Source organism: Ovis aries, chromosome X (genome assembly GCF_016772045.2).
Source record: "Ovis aries strain OAR_USU_Benz2616 breed Rambouillet chromosome X, ARS-UI_Ramb_v3.0, whole genome shotgun sequence".
In the NCBI taxonomy this organism is placed as follows: Eukaryota; Metazoa; Chordata; class Mammalia; order Artiodactyla; family Bovidae; genus Ovis; species Ovis aries.
The window spans coordinates 61618199-61635775 of record NC_056080.1 but is presented as its reverse complement, the minus strand read 5'-3'; the positions used below and the strand labels follow the sequence as shown (position 1 = coordinate 61635775).

At 52.1% G+C, this 17577-nt stretch overlaps 1 protein-coding gene across 4 annotated transcripts in view; it reads right to left on the bottom strand.

The window, feature by feature from the left end:
- Window positions 1-5203: 5203 nt before the first annotated feature.
- STARD8 (StAR related lipid transfer domain containing 8) overlaps window positions 5204-17577 on the bottom strand; it is a 77820-nt gene continuing 65446 nt past the window's right edge. For 2 of the 4 annotated variants that reach the window (XM_015104923.3, XM_027962847.2), the window contains 12 exons: window positions 17496-17577; window positions 16448-16511; window positions 13659-15061; window positions 12795-12968; window positions 10778-10937; window positions 10133-10331; window positions 9542-9752; window positions 8869-8983; window positions 8363-8587; window positions 7160-7377; window positions 6883-7059; window positions 5204-6739 (listed from right to left, as the gene is read on the bottom strand). In XM_015104923.3, coding sequence (XP_014960409.2) covers window positions 6622-6739; window positions 6883-7059; window positions 7160-7377; window positions 8363-8587; window positions 8869-8983; window positions 9542-9752; window positions 10133-10331; window positions 10778-10937; window positions 12795-12968; window positions 13659-15061; window positions 16448-16511; window positions 17496-17577 — 3146 coding nt within the window. In that variant the 3' untranslated portion in view covers window positions 5204-6621. The remainder of the gene's footprint in view (window positions 6740-6882; window positions 7060-7159; window positions 7378-8362; window positions 8588-8868; window positions 8984-9541; window positions 9753-10132; window positions 10332-10777; window positions 10938-12794; window positions 12969-13658; window positions 15062-16447; window positions 16512-17495) is intronic. The other 2 variants (XM_027962845.2, XM_027962846.2) reach the window with 2 other exon arrangements.

The window sequence follows — 17577 nt, the reverse complement described above, 5'->3', positions numbered from 1 at the left end:
TGCTGCCCCAGTCTCTGCTCAATCCCAGGCCTTTTCCATTAGCTTGAGATAACATCCAGCTGTCTAGAGGCTGCAGCAGCCCAAGGCCACCCTACGGCCCTTCTCGGGCAGGGAAGGAATCCTAGGGGCAGGCAGGCCAGCCCCCAGCAGCCTGTGGGGGTGGCCTGGGGCAGAGGAGAATAACTTCTGTGACTAGTGTGCATCCCTGCAGCCCTGTGCCTCTGCCCTCCATTCTGGTTTCAGCTTTCCTCAAATGCTTTCCCCCCCTGTTCAATAGCTCTCATGCTTACCACTCCCGGTTCCCTCTCCACCATTCTAGCAGACACACTGACACTACCAGCACGAGGTGGGAGCATCCTCTCACTTCGTTCTCAGAGGTGAGTGGGAAGAAGACAACCTTGGGCGGAAGTCCCAGCTGAGCCACTTGCTTGCTGCGCACCCCAGGGTAAGTCTCCTTGCCTCTCAGACTCTAGATCTCCATCCAGGAAAAGGGGATGATAACAATGCACAGGGGACTTTTGAAGTTAAAGGATATCCTGTATGGGCCTGGTATAGAGTCAGCAATCAGTATCCATGTGCTCCCTCCTGGGTGGCAGAAGTTTGTTGCCGTCCTTACTCAACCTTCCCCAGGTTCCTTTGAGCTCCAGGGCCCCTTCCCATTCCCACAACCTCAATTCCATGTTCTTTCATGTCTCCCTGCTCCTACATACAAACATTCAGTTGCATTCAGTACACACTCCCTGAGCTCCCTGATGTTGGCTCTTCTAGACCAGACCCGGTGCTGGCCACTGGAACTACAGAGACACCTCTCACTTGGCCCCTGTCCTGGATGTCATAGCCTAGACAAAGAGATGGGCTTGTACATTTGAGGTCAGTTTTATGTGATAAAATTCCATTCAAAAAATACTTCATGAGCTCAGAGGCAGGCTGGGTGGGGGAGGCTAGCTGAGGGTATAAACAGAAAGGATAGAAGAGCACAAACCAAGTTGCAGGGGGTGGGACTTGGACAGCAAGGGCTTGGAGTAAAGGAGCCTACACAGTAAACACAGGGAAGTGGTCCCTTTCTGCCTAGGACTAGACTGGGCACTGTACTGGATATGTGGGTTCCTTGCAACACCATAGAGAGGTAGGCATTCCTGAACCCATTTTACAGATGAGGCTCAGAGAGTCAAGTTCACACTGCTAACAAGTGGCAGAACCAGGACTTGATCCCACTTCTGTGTCTCCGGATGCCTTCCCTGGACCTCCCAACCTCCTCAAGCTGGGCACTATGAAGGACTCAGAGATGAATCTCACCAGGATCTGGATCCCAGGCGCTCCCAAACTAATGGAGATACTGGCAATGTGACTGGTACCCAAAGAATCCTAAGATGAGGCATCAGCAAGATGGAGGTCTTAGATGCACAGGGCAATGACAACTCAGAGGAGGGACAGAACAAATCTTGCTGGAAGTTCTGGGAATGACTTTATTGTAGAGACATATTGGGCCTGAGTGTTGCGAGACTGGTGAGGCTGGAGGGTGAGAGTACCTTGCAATAATCAACCTACCTTGTTAAGTAATTCACACATCTCTCTGAACCTCATTTTAGTTATGTATAGGGAAACTGGGGCCCCCGAAGATTAAATAATTTGTCCACAGCCCCACAGCTAAGAACTGGCAGAGATGAGACTTGAACCTGGGTCTACTGAGTCCAAGATAGTCCTACATAAAGGAACTAAAGGAGCATGCCCAGGACATGGCTGGAGAACAGAAGTGAAGGGGGAAGAAATGTGGTGGACAGATCAAGGCTGCACTGTGGGGTCCTGAATGCTATAGTTTAGCAGTCAACTGGAGGGGGAGGGAAAGTGGAGGCACTGACTATTTTTGAGTCAGAAAGACACTCGACTTTAGAAAGATTAACCTGGTACTGAGTATAGGTGGAAAAGGGTGCAAGAGGAGAGACAGGAGGTAAGGACCTCTGCTGAATATCCAGGTAGAAAGAAATGCACAGTGAACTGGGTTGCTGCAGACACTGGGGCCGGGGCTGAAAGGGGGACGCCATGCAGCAAGACTCAACCAGATGTGGCTACTTCCTCATTAGGCCCACGTGATCTGGCCCTACGCCTTTGATCCCACCTTCTCCCACTTTCTCCCACTCCCTGCACCCCAGCCACCCTGACCTGGAAATGTCAACTCTGTCTTCACCTTAAGGTCATGGTACTTGCTCAGTATTTCTTCTGCCCATAACTCTTTACCCTAAATCTTTGCATGGCCCATTTCTTCTCCTCAGGTCTTGGCTTCCATATCACCTGCTCAAGAAGGCCCTCTGTGACCACCCTATTGGAGTAAGTGCTCAGTCGCTATTACCTCAGCAGATTTTAATACCTTCATCACCATTATCACAGCTGAAGTTAGCTTGTCCACCTCCCTCCACCCATCCATCTACTAGAATGGCACTAAAGGCAGGTGAGACTCTTATCAGTCTTGTTAACTGATGTATTCTCTGTGCTTCAGCCGAGTCTGGCAAAAAACTGACATTCCACAACTACATGTTGAATGGCAGAATGGATGAGATTTGAATGAATGGATGTATGCATGCATTGGTTGAGAAAGAAGGAGGGATCATGGCTGATGTGGGGATCTGAGCTGGGCAGCCAGGAAGAGAGAGCACCACAAGTTGAGACAGAGCAGGAAGGGAGCAGACTGTGTGTGGGAAGATGGTGAGTTTGGCTTGAGCCTGTTAAGTTTCATATGCAGGTGGGGCCTCCAGGTGGAAAGGTCCATTTATACAGTGGGAAATATTGGCCAGAGCCAAAAGAAGTGATGGAGCTCTCAGCCATGATGGTAGGGGCATCTGAACAGAGGTTTAAACTGAAACAATGGATGTCAGCGAGGTCCCTAATGAACAAGGTGAGACAGAGAGGACAGGATAAGAAAGGAGGGCATGGAAGAAAAGCAGCAAGATCAGCCCATGGGGCCAAATTCTTCAGGAGGAAGTAGGGTGAAAACCAATCAGTGGTTAGGATACAAAGAGATCACCAGGATATTTAGAGCCTGGTGAAGAGGTAGGTGTGTCCAGAATGGTGAAAGCCGAGGTTGTGGGGGTCTGAGAGTCATAAGGGTAGGTGGGGTTTTGGTGCAAGTTAGGAAATGATATGCATATGTAGCCCACCCCCACCCAGCCACACACCCAGGTCCAAGCCCTGCACAGAGGCTGACTGGCAGGGAGGAGGCAGGGCAGGGGAGACTATGATTTATTCATGTCTGCCATGTCCTACGCACTGTGTCGCCATATTCACAATCATTGGTTTAACAATGACAACAACCTTACAAGACACAAACAGTCATTAGCCTTGTCTTCTGTGAGAAAAACCAAATCAGAAAGGTTTCATGTGCCACTTCAAGTCACAGAACCTGGTGATGATAGATCTTGTCTGGGTTTGTCTACCATCTACCCTCAGCCACTCTGGCAACAGGGCACTGGAGACTACAGAAAATAACAAATTGATGCTTGCAGATAGATTGTCCAGTTCCCATGTGGAATTCACCCACAGTCTGGTTTCATTCAAGTAGTGGGTCTGGGGAAGTATATGGGTTGAGAATTTGAAGATAAAAATTCTCTGGCAACAGGGAAAGGCCAACTCAAGGTGGATCAAGATATAAGACTGAGGGTTACAAATGGCCATGGGTGGTGCCTGCCATGTGTGGGAGCGGCCTGGGTGACCCTCATCATCATGACATTTACTCCCATGTCTATAAGCTATGGCAGTCCATTCACAGACTGCATGGTGGGCCAGGCAGAGATGCAGGGATGGAGGAATGGAAGCCTGTGCTTTACACAGGGGAATAACACTAAGGACCAGAGAAGCTCCCCTGCTTGGTACTACCTCTCTCAGAAAGACAAACATGGAAGAGCCACACCAGGCAACTGGTCCAGGGCCTCAGAGTCCAGAGCTGAAAAGACTAGGAGAATTCTCTGGCCCTTCTAAGAGCCTCCTCTGTAACCCTTTTCTGTCTCCTAGTGGCCATCACCTGGGAGGTCAATTTCATGCCACCCATGAACAGCATGCTCAAGCTCATTCTCTGTTACCATCACCATGGCCTCCTTCCATGACCAAGTGGGGCAGCACTGTGCCAGAAGGTCCCCTAGCTTCCTGCCTGGAAAACTACTGGCTTGGGCTTCACACCAGTGTGGCCTAACACCAGAGCTGCTTGAGTGATCTCCTATCCTACCATCATACATAGGTTGCCTTCATTGTTTTCCCAAAGTCAAGGGGCTAACAGGCCCTCTGCTCCACTCTCTTCCACGTCTAGCCAAGACCCCCAGGCAGCAGCAGTGAGGAAAGTTCAATGACATGTATGTATGGCTGAACCCAGAAGAGATTGGAAGAAGGTGACAGAGAAAGGGACTTGACAAGTACCCTGATCTGTTCAGGTGGGGAAGAGGTACAGACTGGGATGGGCCATGCTGAACAGTTACCAAGTCAGACTTGTGATGAGGTGATCACTGGCCTGTTTGGCCCAAGAGGAAGCTGAGGTTCTGAGAGAGACAGAGAGAGAGAGACAGAAAGAGAGCGAGCAGGACTTGTTTTCTCCAGGCTGCTCAACAGTACTCAAAGGGTACAAATAGACTGGTTGGAAAGCCTATACTCTCTCCAGCTGCCCCTCAGAGCTTGGGAATTTTATGGCTACAGCAATGTGACCAAAAAAGTGCTTCCTACAGGAAGTCAATATGAGGAGGCCTCTCTTTGCTGGTCACTAGAGCCAAATCAGGGGCTGCCCTGAGGCACTGAGACATGTCCTGTGGGTAGAACAGGGTCCCCACGCTTCCTGAGACTGGGTCATACTCTTTATCCATCAGCTTGAGCTGTGTGCAACAGAGGAAGAAAGGACAGCATAGCCAAAGGCATCGTTCCATAGGGCTATCATTAGTATGCATGAGGTCATGCTTGGGAGCTGCTCAGATGGGGGACCTGGTCAAGTCAGGGAATAGGGTTTGTGGCTTCTACTGAAGCCCTGGCTTCTTGGAATCCTACCTCCCCCCAGCCCCAATCAACTCCCAAAGAGAAAGACTGAGGCCTTTCCCCATTTCTCCTGCGGCCTCCCCTGGTGTCCTGTGTTAATGTTCACAACATCTGAACCTGAGGTTGAACTGAACCTGCATCGTAACTTGTCCCTTGTCCCTGGCCAATCATCTCCACAAAGACAACCACACAGATAGAATGCGTCTCTAGGAATGCTTTATTGTTGCACTGGGGGGTATCACATGGACTGTGCTCTCCACCTCCCCTGTTGCATCTTAAGTGCCCTGCCCCCCAAGGCTTGCTAGACCTCTGCCCCGACCCACAAATTATGGTACACTCATGATAGAATATGTGTGTGTATATATATAGATAGATAGATGTGTCTGTATAATATATATATATATATATATATTTATCTATATGTACATAAACATTTTTAATATTGATAAAATACTGACTGTACAGTATTTATAGGTACAAATAAAATAGGTTTAAACATTACAACTGGTTGGCTGGAACGCATCCCACTCCTGTTTATTCAGCCAAAAATAACAAAGCACCAGTTGGTGTTTGGCATTTGACTTTGCATGTGAACCAACACGACTAGTAGGTGGGATAGGTCAGGTTTGGATCAAGTCCCAGTGGGCTGAGATGACACTAAGCCCTTCCATCTGATGGGCTGGCTGCTTGAACCAGGGGCCAGGTCTCTGCTGGAGGAAGGGTCTGTCATATCAGCCTGCTACCACAGGCAAGAAGAGCAGAAAAAGTGATACAAACACAGATAGTGTCTCCTCGCCACCATCTGCTTTTATTCAGCCTGTGCGGTGTCTGTTTACTCACTAGCCATGGCAGTGCATGGCCAATGGCTACATGGGACCCTAGAGAGTAGCAGATAAAGTATGGAGCCCAAGTCAGGGGAGACTGGTTCATTGGTCTCTTGAGATCTGATAAAGGAAGGTTCTCCCCACTCTCACATCCCAAGCTATCCCAAATCGTCATATCACCCACTGGGACCCATCATTGCCCCCTCCTTAAATCAGCCTCGTAAAAATCAGCATCTTATTTACACAAATCAAACAGCTCATGGTGGTTGGGGCTGTGCTGTGCTCTGCCCCTGTGCCTGTCCACTCCAGTTCAATTTCTCTGCAAAAGCCAGTTCAGGATCAATGCTGGGCCCAAAGGCAAGACCAGAACCTCCTGTCCAACCTCAAAAGGACCCTAGCAGCAAACAGGATGACTTAACCTCTTGGAATAGCAGAGAGCTGGGGCTCTCTGCCTCCTCAACCTACAGGCAGGAGAGCTGAGAAGACTTTAGACTGACTGGTCGCTCCATGGACCCAGAGGGCAGTAGCTGTCTTCCTGCTCTAAAAACGACTCCTTTCTCTCAGAAAGGCAGAACACAGGTTCAGGGGTGGAGGTGGAATGGAGACCAGACACTGAAATTCTCTTTTACTCCCTTGTACATATGGAGGAACTTCAGGAAGTAAGGAGGACTGCATGGCCTTGCCTCTACCCTTAGGAGCAGCATCCATCTGGGGGCTCTCTTCTCTCATCCCCCCCATCACTGCCTTCGTGCCAGGGGGCCTGGGCAGTGGCACTCTGGGATCAGGCTGAGGCTCACAACTTTGTCTCAGGGCCAGCTGCCTGCATGGTCGGGAAGGAATCCCGGATCTTTGCCACCTCCATGGCGCACAGGTGTCCAAAGACTTTGTTGTACCAGTCAGGAGAACGGCCCCTGAGGAGATAGAAGCAGGAAGGCATGAGTTGTGGGTTCTCCCCTTGAGCCCCTACCAGGGACAAGGAAGACAGGACTTGCCTCCTAGGATCAGGGGCATGGGGCAGGGTGGGGGGGACACCAGGGCTGAGGGGGCTTTGTACCTGAGGTCAGCACGGCAGATGTGAGTGAGCCGGGAGCGGCCCAGGCCACAGGGTTCCATGAGGTACTGGGACGTGAGCATCAGAGCCCGCACCCCCGACTCTGGCACAGGCTGCTCAGGATCCAGGGACTGAGACACGAGGAGGCAACCCCCACGGGGCAGGTCAGAGCGCCACATCCTGCGGGGAAGGGATGCACACATTCAGCTTCCTGGCACTGGCCTCCTCCCCACCTCCCCAGTCCCCCAAGCACAGAAGAGTGACAGCTCAAGCCCCTCACCGGAGCACCACAAAGTCACGGCAGGGATGGGGTGCCATGCTGTCAGTGACATAGTGGTACAGCTCCACACCCGGCATCAGGGCTTCCAACACCTGGGCCCGCAGAAGATCCTCATCCCAGAGGGCCCTCTCCCGCAGGACACGGTGTAGCACCACGGCTGGAGGAGCTGCCACTTCTGTGGATGCCTTCCACACGCGCAGCGGGTGCCCGTCTGGCGCCTGTGAGCAACAAGAGTGGGGACAGGGGCAGCTGTCAGGCCTGGAGAACTCCCACTCCACCCCTGGGCACCGGCCTGCCCTCACTCTAGCCCCCAACAAAGGAAGGCTGCAGGGCTACTCCGCTAACCCCAGCCAGATCCAGACAGACCAGCCCTATGTTTCCTGTCCTCTTTCTCCTTTCCAGATTTCTGCTCCTCTGCCTGCTCAAGAGCACAAAAAGATGACAGGACACATATTCTCCAAGGCCTACTAGGCTGTACCAAGCAATGGGCATAGTACGTAGAATTTCTGGAACCGAAGATGATGGTCATCCTTAATGAACTCCCCCACCTAGCATGGAAAGCAGAGCACGTCCAAAGCAACAAAAGCTGCCACTCCTGGTGCCTTCTGCATGTGCCAGGCCCTGTACAAGCCTCTTACCCTGATCCTGTGAGGGGGTTTTTACTATGACCATGGCAAACCTCAGACTTGTGGCCTTACTTATAATCAGAATTGGAGAAGGAACATGGCTCATGTCAAGAACGACAGAGAGAAGTAACCTCCAGCCTGGGGCATGACTGGAGCCTTTGAACGGAGGAGGGGGCATATCAAGTTAGGGCTGAAAATGGCTGGGGAAATATAATGCTTGGGGCAGGTCTGTCCTGGCAGAAGAACAGCAGCGGTAAGAAGCACAAAGGTGGAAATGTAAGGAGCTCAGCGTGACTGCGGTGCAGGGAGGGATGGGAGTGAGGCTCTAAAAGTCGTGACCTGTCTGGAGCAGGCCTTCAGGAAGGTAATGCCAGCAGGTGCTCCCTAAGACAGAGCCCTGGTCTCGTTTGCTTCTCACTTTCTTATGGTGCTTGCTCTGCTGCCTGCCATTCTCCATTCTCCATGCAGAAGCACAATGAGAGGCGGGGCAGCTCCTTCCTTGAGGATCCTTGCACACAGCCTGTGCTCTGCTCCCCTCCCCTGGTCCCATGGCCAGCCTGGGCAGCAACGTCCTCACCTTCTTGCAAGCCAGCTCCGTGTGCTGGGGCCCTGGCATGCTCATCCAGCCCTTGAAGCGCTCAGCAGCATTGTGCAGCAGCTCCTGGATGCTCTCTTCCATATAGAGGCTCAGGCTTACACCAGCAGCCCGGGCCTGCCGCAGTTCAGCCAGGGCTGGGCCCGGAGGGCTGAGTTCAGCCGCACTGTAGGAGCCACACAGCTGCAGCACCATGTCTTGAGGCACCTGGGAGGGCATACACAGACTGGGTTGGGGGCCATGGGGAGTCGCAGAGGGTCAGGGACCTCCAGTTCTAGAGCCTGTGGGGTCTGCCAGGTTCACTTTAAGGGAGCAGAGGTCTGGCTGCTGCGGGGTGGTAGATGAAAAACTGCAGGGGAAGAGCTAAAAGTAGAAGATTGAGGCATATGTGGTCAAGATCGGCCCTATCCCTGATTTAGGGCGCAAAGGTCAGGTATGTTGGTTCTACTGGGTCTGGGAAGTAGGCACCATGGCCTAGAGTGACTCACCTGGAAAAGCTTCTTGCAGTCGCTGATCATGTATGATAAGCCCTGAGTGGCAGCCATGTTCTCACTCAAGTCCCTAGGGCCTGGCCGGCCAACTAGGCTGCGTTTGTTCTTGATCCTGGAGGGAAGGGCCAGGAAGAGAGGGCCAGGAAGAGAGGATGGCACAAGGGCACAAGACAAGCTCTCCAGAAGCCCACTTGCCAGTCCTGAACACAAAACTATCTGTTGCCCTTTCCATGGAGAAGGCAATGGCACCCCACTCCAGTACTCTTGCCTAGAAAATCTCATGGATGGAGGAGCCTGGTGGGCTGCAGTCCATGGGGTCGCCGAGAGTTGGACATGACTCAGTGACTTCACTTTCACTTTTCACTTTCATGAATTGGAGAAGGAAATGGCAACCCACTCCAGTGTTCTTGCCTGGAGAATCCCAGGGACGGCGGAGCCTGGTGGGCTGCCATCTATGGGGTTGCACAGAATCGGACACGACTGAAGCGCCTTAGCAGCAGCAGCAGTAGCCCTTTCCAAGCCCCTGCTTCACAGCATCCAGCTAGCCCCAGGCCCCTGAAGAGTCAGACTGACCCCTTGTGGTGATGCCTGGGAACTGCCATGCCAGCCAACCAGGGCCAAAAAGCCAATGAGCCCCAAACCCTCCCTGCCATGCCCTGCCCTGTTTCACCTGGGTGAGGGGTTATCCTTCTTGGAGACGTTGAGGTGGAAGATAGAAGGTGCCAGGCACACTGCCAAGTTACCGGCTGTCATCTGGTTCTCCTCAGCAGAGGCAATGTCACTTAGGAAATAGAGCAGGGTCTGTAGTACCTCTCGGTTCTCATCAGGGAGCAGCAAGGTGGCGGCTTGTGTGGCTGCCAACCACTGATCCTTGGGGAGGACTGTGAGGAAGGCATGACAGAAGGGCTTCCTTATTCCCCAAGAGCCTCTGCATTCCAGGAATGCAGAAGGCACAGCAGTCCCAAAGTGAAATTGGTGAGGGGGAAGGTGGACTCTGGGTGCTAGATCAAGCCCAGCTCTATGTGAAGTGTACCCTTGTGGAAGTCCCTGCCTTTCTTCAGGGCCTCAGTCTATCCTTCCATATAAAGGGTTTGGGGAATAGAATGTGGTCTTTAACAACCTTATAACTCGGCATAGAAAATCTTTCACTGAGCTCATGGGCATGCCTATACTTGCCTCCACAAGGTTTATCTTCCACAAACCCTAGGATTCAGGAAGGCTGAGAACCTGGCAAGTTACTGGGGATAGGTGGGTGACTCACGCTGGTAGATCTGCAGGAAAGTAGTAGTAAGCTTGCTGGTGAAGATGGGCTCGGGCAGGTCCCGGAAATACTGCTTCAGTAAGTCAGCCACATCATAGGCTGACTGACCGTCATAGCAGACGTTGTCAGGGGACGTCTCATTCATTTGACGCAGGTTCTGGATCCTGGACTTCACCCCAGACTTGCGGAAGATGCCCACCTGACCCATGGAGGGGAGGCAAGGAGACTGTGAGGCCAGCCATAGACTGGGTGTCAGGAGTGTAGGCCACCCCAGAGATCCCCAAGCCTGCAAGCTTCCTGCTAGGCAGGGTAGGAGAGAAGTGGAAAAACCAAAGAGATGGGTTTTTATAGCTTTGGGTCCAAGGAGAGAGATGGCCTTAGGGGAATGAATAGGAAAACAAGGTCCTAGGCTAAGGTAGGCTCCTTGTAGATGGGGGCTACTGCACTTGGGTGAGAAAAAGCTGGCACAGAGCCAGGTGAAAGGGAACTTGAGTCCATCCTTCTTTGGCCTTCATGAGTATAGGAAGTCTCTGTTGGGCCAGCCTGACCCAGGGGGAAGGCCAGAGTGGCTCCCCTCCCCCGATCCCTCAGCCTGGGACTTCTTTCCCATTGCCATCTCTCCTCATGCTCCCTGGAAGGCCTCACCTGGTCCAGGCACTGGCTACGCAGGTAGCGCATGGCTTGCTGAATGCTCTGGGGCAGTGGCTGGCCTGTGCGCTGCACATGAATGAGGGGTGGCACCCCAAATACCTGCTGGCCCCGGTAGTCAGGTGTCTTGTTCCTCTTCATGAACTTGGGGACTGACCTATTCAAGGGAGAGACAAAAGATCAGGAATGGAGACAGGGTAGGCCCAGACACGGCTTGGAGACTGTCTCTAGTCTTGGGGACTCAGGTGGGATAAGAAACATGTCATCTGCCCAGAGTCAACATTCATTGAGCACCCACTCTAGGCCCAGTCCTAGGGAGTCCCAGAGGAACACAGGGAGCTCTCAGTCTGGCCAAGGAGATGACTGCATTGACAGGCAGTGACAATACACATGGCCAGAAGTGAGCCAAGAACTTAAGGAAGACCCACAAGGGAGGGTAACTATACCTAGCGGGTCAGGGAAGGCTTCAGAGGGAAGGTAGAAATTCAGCCAGTTCTTGAGGGACAGGTAGGCATTGTCCCAGGGGAGAAATGGGGAAAAAAGATATTCCAGGCAGAGAGAAGAGCATGGCCAAAGGTAAAGAGGCAGGAACCAGATTCTACATTCAGAGAAGGCTGACTGGTCTGCTGGCCTGAATGGTGCTGTTGTTTGGGTGTGGTAGAGTAAAGACCCTGACAGATGAGGCAGGGTTGAAATGTGAAAGAATCATGATGGGAAGGAAACTGGACCCTATTCTTTGAGGAGGGTTTTGTCAGGAAAATGACCACCAAAGCTGCATTTCAGGATAATCTCCTTGATGGTAGCATGGAAATTGGGATAGAAGAGGTATAGCTGGGGAGCCTGGGGTTCCCCTTCACCCCCTCCTCATTCATGGCACACACTCATGTAAATCCCACGTGCATCTCCCACAGACATACATAAGGCACCCGGAATGGCTAACAAACATACGAAAAGATGCTCAACATCACTCATTATCAGAGAAATGCAAATCAAAGCCACAATGAGGTACCATTTCACGCCAGTCAGAATGGCTGCTATCCAAAAGTCTACAAGCAATAAATGCTGGAGAGGGTGTGGAGAAAAGGGAACCCTCTTACACTGTTGGTGGGAATGCAAACTAGTACAGCCACTATGGAGAACAGTGTGGAAAGAACTGCCTTATGACCCAGCAATCCCACTACCGGGCATACACACCGAGGAAACCAGAACTGAAAGAGACACGTGTACCCCAATGTTCATTGCAGCACTGTTTATAATAGCCAGGACATGGAAGCAACCTAGATGCCCACCAGCAGACGAATGGATAAGAAAGCTGTGGTACATATACACAATGGAGTATTACTCAGCCATTAGAAAGAATATATTTGAATCAGTTCTAATGAGGTGGATGAAACTGGAGCCTATTATACAGAGTGAAGTAAGCCAGAAAGAAAAACACCAATACATACTAATGCATATATGTGGAATTTAGAAAGATGGTAACGATAACCCTGTATACGAGACAGCAAAAGAGACACAGATGTATAGAACAGTCTTTTGGACTCTGTGGGAGAAGGCAAAGGTGGGATGATTTGGGAGAATGGCATTGAAACATGTATATTATCACATGTGAAATGAATCGCCAGTCCAGGTTTGATGCATGATACAGGGTGCTCGGGGCTGGTGCACTGGGATGACCCAGAGGGATAGGATGGGGAGGGAGGTGGGAGGGGGGTTCAGGATGGGGAACACATGTACACCCATGGTGGATTCATGTCAATGTATGGCAAAACCAATACAATATTGTAAAGTAAACAAATGAAAAAACCTGAGATTTAAAAAAAAAAATAAGGCACCTGGAGTCATGCTGGCCTCTCTAGTTTCCCAGCACATCCCACTGGTCCACTGACATAGGGGCTCTGCCTGCCTGACCCACTTTCTGAGGGTGACCCTCCCAGGACCCTGGAGTAGGGCAGGGAGGGATCTAAGACCTGGATAAGCAGCTCAGTGGCCATTCTGGCCCAGGAGGACTCACCAGACCCAGCCCTGCTTGTGGGGGATGGTGTACTTCTCCATGAAAGTGGTGAGCCGCAGCAGTGAGCCCTTGTGCAGGAGGTGTATCTGGCTGGCAAACTGCCGGTTGATCTCCAGCGACTCTGAGTTGAGGCTGGGCCGGTGAGAGTTCTGAAAGCTGTGCCAACGGAGCTTCCTAGTGAGGGGCAAGGGGGTAGAGAAGGCTGGAGGAGCAGCTTTCAGCAAACCTTAGGAAAAGTTGTGTTCTTCTGGTCCTTTTCCTCCCCCCACCGAAGAAAAAATATACAAAGAGATGGGACCACTGTCAGCACTGCTGCGGGGATCCATGGTGGAGGAAGCTTAGATTTCCAGGGCTGCCCAAAGGCAAAGATGTTGTCAGGGAGGGTGGTACAGAGATCAGGCCCATCTAGTGCCAGCAAACAGTATGAGCCCCTCTTCCATTCAAGACTGCAGGGGAGGGGCTGCTCTGAAAGACCCAGAATAGTGAAGCTGGGGATCAGAGACCATCTCCTGCAACACCCTTGATTTACACATGGGCTACCCAAAACCCAAAAGGAGCTACAGTTTGCACAGGCCATAGCAGAGGCAGGTCCTAAAGCTTACATTTTCTAGATTTCCTGAGTCCTGTACTTTCTTTTTCTCTTCTGGGACTGACTGCTGGCAGGCAATCACTCAGCCCCTAAGAACTTTCCCCTGCGCCTTGTGACTAAAAAATTGGCCTTGGGAAAGGGGGATATGGAGAGCGGATAAGGAAGGGAGGGGAGAAAAGGGGTAGAGAAGAGATGAGAGGAGGAGGACGGAAAGGGAGAAGGGAGAAAGAGAGAGACAACAGAAGCCCTGCCCCACCCTTACCCTGAACTCCCACCTGCAGGGTCTGGTAAGTGAGGCCCCGACACCTGAATCTCGTCGCTCACGGGATACTGATGTCTGGAGTCCAGTCGGGGACCCTGTAGCCTCAGCCTCGTTCATGGAGTTCCCGCTACTATCCAGCTCACTGGAGGAGGCCACAGTGTCGGAAACGTGTCCTTCTTCCACAGACAGGCTGGAGGAAGAGGTTGGTTCCCCTCCTGAATGTGTCTCCTCCTCATGATCCTGGGCAAAGCCCGGGGCCCCAGTCTCTGACTGTGCCAGGAACTCAGCCTTGGCAGGGGTCTGAGGCTGAGCCAGGACTCCAAGTTGCACATCCATGTGGCCCAGGGCTAGGGACTCCCTGACGGCTGGAGCCTCTCCCTGGGTCCAAGCCTCACGGGTCTGGCCTTCCACTCCATCGGTGGCTATTTCTACTGTTGAAGTGGCCTCCTCCTCTACTTCGTCCTCCTCTTCTTCTTCCTTATCTCGAGGCCCCAGGTCTGGGCACATGGCCTGAGACCAGAGCTCTACCCGCTGCTGCAATCCCCACACGTGCTGGAGGATGTCATCCAGGTGAGTGTAGCTGTCCCCACCTTCCTCCTCCTCCTCTTCAGCCTCGGCCCCAGCCAGTACAGGCTCAGCTGGATACAGCTCCGGCATGTTGTCATAGATGCTGGCGTGGCTGCCTGTGGAGCCACAGGAGCCCCGGCGCCCTTCACAGCCCCAGTGTCTACCTGGCTGCCAATCTGCCAGGCGGTGTCCATCCTCTGGGCACAGGCTCTCAATGGACAAGGAGCGAGGGAATGTGCCTGGTTTGTGGTCTCTGGGCACATGCACCAGGCAATCACCCTGGTGTGCCCGCGGAAGACGCTGGAACATGGCCTCAGGCCAGGCCTCCCAGGCCCTCTGAGTCTCAGAGCCACTGCCACTGGCTGAAGCGGCCGCCTGGTTCTTGGCCCGATAGAAGAAGCCATGACGACTTCGGAAAGAGAAGGCTTTGGTAACCTTTTCTGAGGTGACTGAGCTGTGCTCCAGATCTGCTTGCCGGCCTCCACCCTTCTCCTTCCGCCTCAGAGACTCAAGGTGCTTGAGGAAGCTCTGGGAACGGTGCTTCTTGGTTTTGTCCTGGGGACCCTCCTGGCCCCGAGTGGGGCTGAGGAAGGGCCAGTGACTTGGGCTGGAAGAATGGCCTAGCAAGGGCAGATCCGCTGGCTTAGGTGGTAGGCTCACGGTGATGGCAGGCAGGGAGGTGGCACTAAGCTCAGTGAGGACGCCCTCACAGCTAGAGGTCACTGGCAGGCCAGGGCTTGGTGGGGCCAACAAGTCAGAGGACCCCATGTGAGACCACTGCTTACTTTCTCGCTCAAAGGTCCAGTGGTTGCTGATGGTACAGTGCTCTTCCTCCTCTGAGTCTTCATTCTGAGAAGGGCATCACAGGGTAGGGTCACAGGTAGCCAGTCCACAAGCCCTTTCTTGGGCTCCACTCTCTGCCTCCAAACTCTTTGGGGACTTGGGGGCAAAGGGCCCTGCTCTCTGACTGAGAACACATCCTCAGAGTGGGAGGCACTCCTCTGCACTCTGGGAGTGCCAGAAGAAGCCAGGAGTCATGGAGAAAGCCTGGATGGAGGGTAGTGGTCATCTGATCAATCAAATCCCTAACCATTTTACACACAGGGAAACCCAAACAAATGAGAAGCTGCTTGCCCAAGGTCATACAATGTCACAGGAAGATCCTTTGGAGAAGGACATGGCAACCCACTCCAGTATTCTTGCCTGGAGAATCCCATGGACAGAGGAGCCTGAAGGGATATAGTCCATGGGGTTGCAAAGAGTCAAACATGACTGAGGGACTAACAATTTCACTTTCAAGTGAGTGACACAGCCGGGCTGGAATCCAAGCATCCCGACATCTTGTCCTCAGCAGCCTCCCAGTGAGTCTTGAGGCTACAGTCTTAGATAAGAATCTCAGAATGCCAGAGCTAGAAAGGATATTTTACATTTTCTAGTTTTCTACTTTGCAAAGTGGGGAAGCTGAGGACTAGAGAGGGGAAGAGGTTTGTCCAAAGTCACTGAAAAGTCAGTGCAGAGCTGGGGCTAGGAGCCCAAGGTCTCCTGTTTCCCTGGCAACTTGTTGACGGCAGGCCTCTGGTGGAAAAAGCTCCAGAGAAAAACCCATAAAGTCTGACCCCAGGGAAGGATAGGTTCATTTCCCCACCTTCCAGGGCTACATGCAGACCCAGAGCTATCTTAGTTTCTACAAGCCCAGACTAGCAGAGTCAGAAAGGTTTTTGGAGGGTATTAATGCTGCCCTCAATTCATTGTAGAGCTGGAGAAAATGAGGCTTAGTGTGGTAAGACTTTGTGAAGTGAGATTGGACATCCTGACTTCTAAGATCTTCTAAGATCATATAGGCCATGATTTTCCATCACATTATTCTGTCTCTGCCCCTAAGTCAAGGAGTTTTTGCCATCACAGAGAAGGCATGTAGGCAGATGGACTTCCCTGAGGGATGGCCATCACTAGGTCAAGTTATTAGAAAATCCAGGAGGGAGTGGTGGGCTGATAAGGCTGAGTGATGCTATGGGTCAGGGTACTTTTTCTCATACCCCAACTTCGAGACCAGGCTAGCGGAAACCCAGCAGCTTCATAAAGCCCCCTACATCCTACTCCCAGGCTGGAGCAAGGCAACACCCTGGACAGCCCAGACTCCTAGGACACTGGAACTAGTTTTATAAGTGGTCTGTGTATGTCCTGGGTTCCCCATGGTGCCACAAGACCACAGATCCTATCCTTGCCCTAACTCACCTGCTTGCATTGAAAATGAACCTCCAGTTTCATCGAGGCACAACTGTTCAAGGTCATCAGCCTCCTGCAAATAATATAAAGCAGGGTTCACCCAAGGGTCACAAGCCACTGAGCCTTCAGGGACTAGCCTAGACACTAGGAAGATGCCGTCCACTGCTTCACGTGCTCAAGACATCAAAACATCTCCCAAGTCCCCGCGTTCATGAAGGTTTCAGTGCTAGACATGATGCTTTAGATATTATGGGCTCTTGTCTTACAGGAATTTACAGATGTGAGACAAAAAATAAAAACAACCACTACAGAGATGGGACACATTCAAGAACAGAGCAGACAGAAGGCATAGAGGGCACACAGAGGGTGGGACGAGCAACTTTCCTGAAGGCAGGGGGGTGCAGTCAGAGAGAAGTCTTTCTGGAGAACAGAAATGGGATTTGGATCGACAGAGAGACAAAGACTCCTATCCCAGTCTTCAACCAAAGCCTGTGACAAGGTAGAGAGGGAAATGGTCAGTAAACAGATCAGCGCATGTGTGAGGGGAGGACTGAGACTGATAAGGCTGGTCAGAGCCATGTTGCAAAAGGCCTCAGGTGTCGTGCTAAAAAAGCTTTAGACTTGTTTCTGCAGATGGCGACATATTTCAAGCAGAGGAGCACTCACTGGGAAGCTGACTCTGGTGGCTCTTGTAGGGTTGGATCAGAGCAAGGATGGGAATGCAGAGATGGAAGACAGGAAGGCCAGTTAGAAGGATGGATCCAAGGAGTCGTAGTTTGGCCTCAAAAAGTAGAGGGGGATGAATTAGAGGAGTGTTTGGAGGTTCTAACTGAAGGGGAAAAAAAGGCCAAAGACCTTGGCTTCCTAGTGCCTGGGAGTGGGCGGTGAGGATATCACAGGCACAGAGACAGAGGGAAGAGTGAAGAGCAGGAGAGCAGCAGATGCGCTTTGTTAATAGGCAGGTTACTCTGTCGGGGGGGCAAGGATGGCTTTTTTCCCATAAGGAAGCCCCAAGCCAGGCCCATGACCTCCCAGGCCTAGCCCTTAGCCCCCCTACCTGCACAGGGCCCCCAAAGAGTCCTCGTCCAGAAAACTGTGGTCCTTCTTCACAGAGCCAATATCCACAGGAAACAAACCTT